The 6,000-nt window shown below is 45.0% G+C and overlaps 1 protein-coding gene across 5 annotated transcripts in view; it reads left to right on the top strand.

The window, feature by feature from the left end:
• The first annotated feature begins 602 nt into the window (after positions 1–602).
• CTNND2 (catenin delta 2) overlaps positions 603–6,000 on the top strand; it is an 864,616-nt gene continuing 859,218 nt past the window's right edge. For 2 of the 5 annotated variants that reach the window (XM_081825895.1, XM_081825891.1), the window contains exon 1: positions 605–914. In XM_081825895.1, the coding sequence (XP_081682021.1) occupies positions 878–914 (37 nt within the window). In that variant the 5' untranslated portion in view covers positions 605–877. Of the gene's footprint in view, positions 915–993; positions 1,126–1,298; positions 1,566–6,000 lie in introns of those variants that run through there. The other 3 variants (XM_081825896.1, XM_081825892.1, XM_081825893.1) reach the window with 3 other exon arrangements.

Here is a 6,000-nt window from a genome sequence, read left to right as displayed (position 1 = left end):
CCCCCCCCCCCCCCCCAGTAAACTGTCAGCTTCTTCACGTGAACGAAGGAACTGGCCCAACCCCGGGTTCCAGGCCTTCCCCGTGTCCCTTCCAGCTTTCGCCTGGTTGCGAGCATCCACCCATCTCGAGGCCAGGCGGTGCGTTCGCCAGGATGCTCGGCCCTCTCCCAACCCGCCGCCTCCTCCCCTCTCCCCTGCTGCTGCTGCTGCCGCGAAAACCAGAAGTGGAATGCGCACGGCAAAGCGCCGCGCGGTCGCGGCGGCACTGGGCATGCTCGGCACCCAGGGCAGGTTTGGGCGGCGGGGCGGACGCTTCCTCACTAGCCGGGCGCCCGAGCCGGCCGCTGAGGCATAGGTGGAGGCTGAGGCTGCCGCGCGCCGCGGGAGGAGCCTCGCCCTCGGCGGCGGCGGCGGCGGCCGCGGCGGCACAGGTGGCGCGGGCCGCGCGCTGGGCGCAGCACGGGAGCGCTCGGCGCCGGGCGCCGCGGCGGCCCCAGGCTCGCGCCCGCGGCGGCAGCCGGCCGAGCGGAGCGGCGAGCGCAGCGGCGGCGGCGGCGGCGGCGGCGGCGGTGCCCGGAGCCCCGAGGAGCCTGGAGGAGCCCGGAGCCCGCGGAGCCCGCGGAGCCGGGCAGGGGGCGCTGCGCTCGCCGCGCTCGGAGGGGCCGCCGGGCCGGGCGCCGCGCACTCGCGTCGGGAGCCGCCTTTCCCCCGCGGCGCTCGCCAGTGCTCCCCGCCAGCATCGCTTGTCCCGCGGCCGCGCTCAGACAACAAAAGCGGAAGATGCTGCAGTTGGGCAAGGTCAGGACCTTGCCCTGAAGCCGGGCGGCGGCGCGCACGCCTTTTCCCGGACTGAGGAGCTGTCGCTGGTGGCGGGTGCATGTTTTCCAGGAAGCAGTCGGGCGCCGCGCCGTTGGGTGAGTTGCTTTCGCTGGGCTGCTGGGGCCAGGCGCATCCTCCTACTCGGCGCCGTCCTCCTCCTCGCCCTCCTCCTCTCGCCGCCGGTGGGGGTTGGTCCTCTGCTCCCCGCCGGCTGACGGCTGCTGCGCGGTCCTGCCGGCCGGGGGAGGACCGCGATCGCGTCCAGTCCCCTCTCGGAAGACAGCTCTGCTTGTAATGGGGACCGGGGTTAGTGCCTTTCTTGGAGCGGTTAGCAAGTGGCTTCTTGGCGTGCTCCCCCTCCCTGCCACCCCTCTCCCCCGGAGGAGGCGTATATAGGGCAACACCAACAATACTGCTCCCCGCCACCTTCAAGAACATACCCGTTGCCTTCATGACGTCCCTAATATACGGAGAAGACGGGGTGGGGGTGGGAAGGACTTCCCTCTAGTCTTTTGCCCTTATGTTCAATGTCATTACGATGTTTGGCTAGAACAAAATGGAAATACTTAGTCATATGCGTCCATGGCCGTTTCTTCGGTCTCTCGCTGCTTGCCAGACCCAGAGCCCCTTTGGTCTATATTTAGCGGTTTCACAGGAAGCCTTTTCAGCTCGATTAACAGGTTTCGGGGGCTTCTGCGTCCTGACAATAGAGAGCGAGGCTCTGGAAAGCGCCGCCTGAAACCCAGGTTTGGAACGGTGTGCATGTGTGTGGGAGATTGCGGTGCGATATTTGGGTGATCGGTAATTAATGGCTGAAAGCAAAGCTGCTTTTCTTTTTCGCCTACCTTCCTCATATTCTGGTGTGTAATGTGTTTTCATCGATTGCTGCTCAGCTGGTTTGAGCCACTACGTTCAGAATTAAGTCACTGAAGAGGTGGTGCAGCCTCCCTGGTCGTGTGGTAGGAAAACAGTCTTAGGGATTTTTGGGGGGTGTGTATGTGTGTGTGTATGTTTCCAACAAAGAACAGCTACTTCCAAAATGCCTAAAGTTGTGTTGAGATGTAAATGGAGGGGAAGGGAAGGGTGTGGAAATACAGAAAAAGAGGGGCAGCTTGTGGTTCCAAGATGTTTTGTTCGTCTTGTGTGCTTTGGTTGAACTGATCTGATTTGCTTTGGCCCTGAAAGGTGTTGTTAACATGCATGCCTAATGTTATCAAGCAAATACGTTGGTGTAGAAAAGGGATATGTTATAGGCATACTCTCAGGCCTGACATACATAGATTTTCACTTTTCGGAACTATGTGACCAGTATTTAAGATGCTTGCAATTTTCTGCAACGACTTCCATGAAAATAGGGAGGTGGTCAAACTACCCAAGAGTTCTCTCATTGTGCATCTTTCCATCAGTAGCTCAGCGTCCGGTGGTAGTCCAGTTCATCTTTTTGCAGTTAGTAATTCACTTACCGGATTAAAAGGCTTTCAAGCTGCACCACTTCTAAAATCCCATGGAGAAGTGTTTGATATGATTCATGTAGAATTACAGGGATGAACCTGTGCATGATTTGGGGGCCTCATTCTGGGAGAATGAGCAGGCATCCTCAAATAGGGACTGGATGCTTTAAACTGCCCTAAATTCTTTGCCACCTGCAGAATCCATTTTTAGTGTTTCGGGGGAAATGTTAAGTGGCATCCTTACTGCTCTGTGGCTCACAAGATCTCAGGACTTGAATGAAGATGCTTGCATTTGGAGTTAGATGGTGAAATTTGGGAGACCTGTAATTATACAACTAACAAGTTTCAGCGTTGCAGGAAGACTAGCAAGCTCCATAGGGCTTGAGGTAACTGAACAGCGTGATTAGCTCTACCTATATCGTGTTAGTTTCACCTTATTCACATTTAGGAAACTTTCCAAGAGCGCTTTGAACACACTGTTGTGCTCACTGCATTGTTTTAATGTAAAATTTCTTCAAAAAGAAGCACTAAGTGAGGTAGACCTTCCTTTCTCTTTTTTCCTTTTGAGTCTACTGTTCAGTTTTAAACATGACACTTAAAGGACTAGTAGATACTGTTCCGTGCTTATGTATGTGCGCAGAGAGCAGCCGAAGAGCATGAACAAAACTACATGTGTTGTATATGTGAGTTTTATGTTATATTGTGGATTGAAAGTGATAGTACCTGATTGAATGGCAATTGTAGTAAGTACAGGAGGTTGTTGCTCTAATAAAACTGTCATAATCTTGCAGAAAGGAGTTATTTAATTTGGTGAATGTTTGTGTAGTTGTACAACCTAATCATTATAGATGTCACTAATGTTTTCATTGTTTGTAATAAAAGTCATGCACTGTCAAATTACAATATTTCCATCAACTTCACATTTTCCATAGTAGAACACAAGCCAACCTTTCTCCCAGTGAAATGGCTCATCAGGGAGAAAATGAAATTCAAATGAAATTAGTTGGAAAATGCAATTTATAGTTTTGTTAAATAATTTCTAAGGATAATGTCACTTTCATAATGACCTTTAAAATTAAAAATGAAGTTACCATATTCTCAAATATAGCATTACGTTTGACATATAGTTGAAAATGCAGTGCTCTCCTGAAAATATTATAGAACTTGTTACTTCCCATGGTGCTTTATCGAAGTTCTCTTTTATATGGTATGCATTTATGTGGGATTTGGTGAGTTCTGTAGAGTAATTCCATCAGGTTTTCCTTATGTAAGAAAACAGTAAAACTACATTTAAAATCATTTATTGTAATTTGTCCATAAAGTCAGCTATACTTTGTGTGGACCAGTGTATCTGGTTGTAACAAGCCAGTTGGACTAAAGTGGGAACTGTTGCATTGTGAACTGCCAAAAATGTTTGGTTTTTTTCCTTTTTCTTTTCCTCATGACTATCCACAGAAGATTTGAACACCCATTTACGATTGTCTCTATGGGAACATTGTGGTGGGGAATCAGTGATGCTAGTATACTCTTCATGAAAGATTTTTTTTAAATAGAGATTTTTATTTTTAGAAGATACCACGTAGTTGAGAGTATTTCAACTGGACCACTGGATTCAGAGAATGAATTACCTCTGAATGACCATTCAGAGCATGAATACCAAGAGAACTCAGGCAGATATTTTTAAATACAGTATTGCCACGGAAAGTGTGGCACGAGGGGTCTTTGCTGGCCGACTCAGAGGTCAGAAATACATTTTTAAGCCACATTCTTCAGTTGGCTTCCATGATGGTTTTCATCATCCGTATTCCAGAGGTGTTCTCAGGACTTTGATGGCTTTGTGCTAAGTGTTATGTGGATGTGGGTGAAAAGTTAATTTGAGTTAACTTGTTGCTGGCTTCAAGTTTATCTGATTATATGCCAAAACCACAGCTTTCTGTATTAATGTAAAATATTAAATGTGTCATAGATAAATAGTTTCTATCACATTGTCTGCCAGTCTTGCCCACTGATTAATACACTGCCTGGTTGGGTTTCATGAATCTAATTGTGTTCACAAACAGTACGTACTCTCTAACACAGGAAGCTCACAGAAAGATTTTATCATACTGTGCTTTTAGTCCATTAACAATGTTAAGACTCATAGCAAAAATGTGTAGTGATGACACTTCAGTTGTTTATCTTTTGATCACATAGCTGTTAAGTATGATCTCAAGCTCCATATCACGGTTAATTGATTTGTAGGAAATGTCTTAGCTATATTAGGATATTGAAGTTATACTCTATATCAATTAGTTTTTGACAAATTGCAAACAGTACTTCCTAGAAGCTTTTCATCTTAGACACATATTCACGTGTATCCCTTGGTGAGGTTCCTGAAAAGTTATCTGTAAAATGAATTACATCTATTGAAACTTACTATTCCATTAATTGTCATTTCATGTCAGAAATCTATTTCTAGAGGAAAAAGTTGGGCTCCGACCTACAATGAATATATATAATATATATAATATACATATATGTGTGTGTGTATAATACATATTCTATATATTATATATAAAATACATATTTAAAATAATGAAATATGTTTATATTATAGTGTAATGCTGTTTGGGATTCTGCTTTGCGTAGGTGCAGACAGATGTGGAGAGAGTGCTGGCTTTGGGTGGCTTTGAGCTGTGGTTTTGGCATATAATCAGATAAACTTGAAGCCAGCTTTGTCTCTTTTTATCTGTGTCCTTGGCCATTTATGTGATACTTAGACTTCAGCTCAATTATTTTTTTTTCGGCTGTAAAATGGGTGCAAAAGGAAAGGACAGAATATCTGAAGAGATTGATTTCAGGATAAAGTAAATAAGAGCATAAGTAGCTTGTAAATTATAAACATTTGCACAAACACAGGAGATATGTATCTGCATATTAAGAGGGATACTTATGCTTCATTTATGTATTATTCAATGTTATATAGGCCTCTATCCTCTCTAACAAAAGCTATTAAATGGATATATTCTCTCCGTATTTCTGTTGTAATATTACTTTATTATGTGGATTTGCATATAAAGTATGTCAAGTTTTCTAGTCTACAATATACCAGTCCTTTACATATTAAAATATAAATTAGTTAAGCAAAAAGAGAAGTAAATTATATCTCCCAGCGCCATTATTTAAAAAAAAGATTCTAGGGGCGCCTGGGTGGCTCAGCCGGTTGAGTTTCTGCCTTCGGCTCAGGTCATGATCCCACGGTCCTGGGATGGAGCCCCGCATTGGGCTCCCTACTCAGCATGGAGTCATCTTCTCCCTCTCTCTCTGCCTCTCCCCTGGCTTGTTCTCTCCCTCTCTCTCTTGCTCACTCTCTCCCAAATAAATAAATAAAATCTTAAAAAAAATAAAAAAGATTCCAATCACAGAGTCAGAAATTATAAAACTTTGATATTCTCTATTAGTGTTATATTTTTCACCTGATTAATATCAAATTTTCTACAAGATTCATACAAGAAATATTATAGACAGTTGAAGAAACATGATCTCCCTTTCTATGAGGTCACATTTTAAACATATGCTCTGTTGGGAACCACAGGGCATGAATGCCATCATAATATCATTGTAACAAAAAAGAAAGAAACCTTAAAATAAGGCTAAATTTATTATGTAAAGAGAAGACCCACTCCCCCCATTAAAATCAGCTTTTTGAAATAAAAATGTGTACACTGGTACCTTTTTGACAATAAATGGT

The sequence above is a fragment of the Leptonychotes weddellii genome, chromosome 7 (assembly GCF_054177405.1).
Source record: "Leptonychotes weddellii isolate Sample4059 chromosome 7, ASM5417740v2, whole genome shotgun sequence".
NCBI classification, from domain to species: Eukaryota; Metazoa; Chordata; class Mammalia; order Carnivora; family Phocidae; genus Leptonychotes; species Leptonychotes weddellii.
Note: the sequence above shows the minus strand (reverse complement) of the source record. Positions and strands in the feature narration are given on the sequence as shown.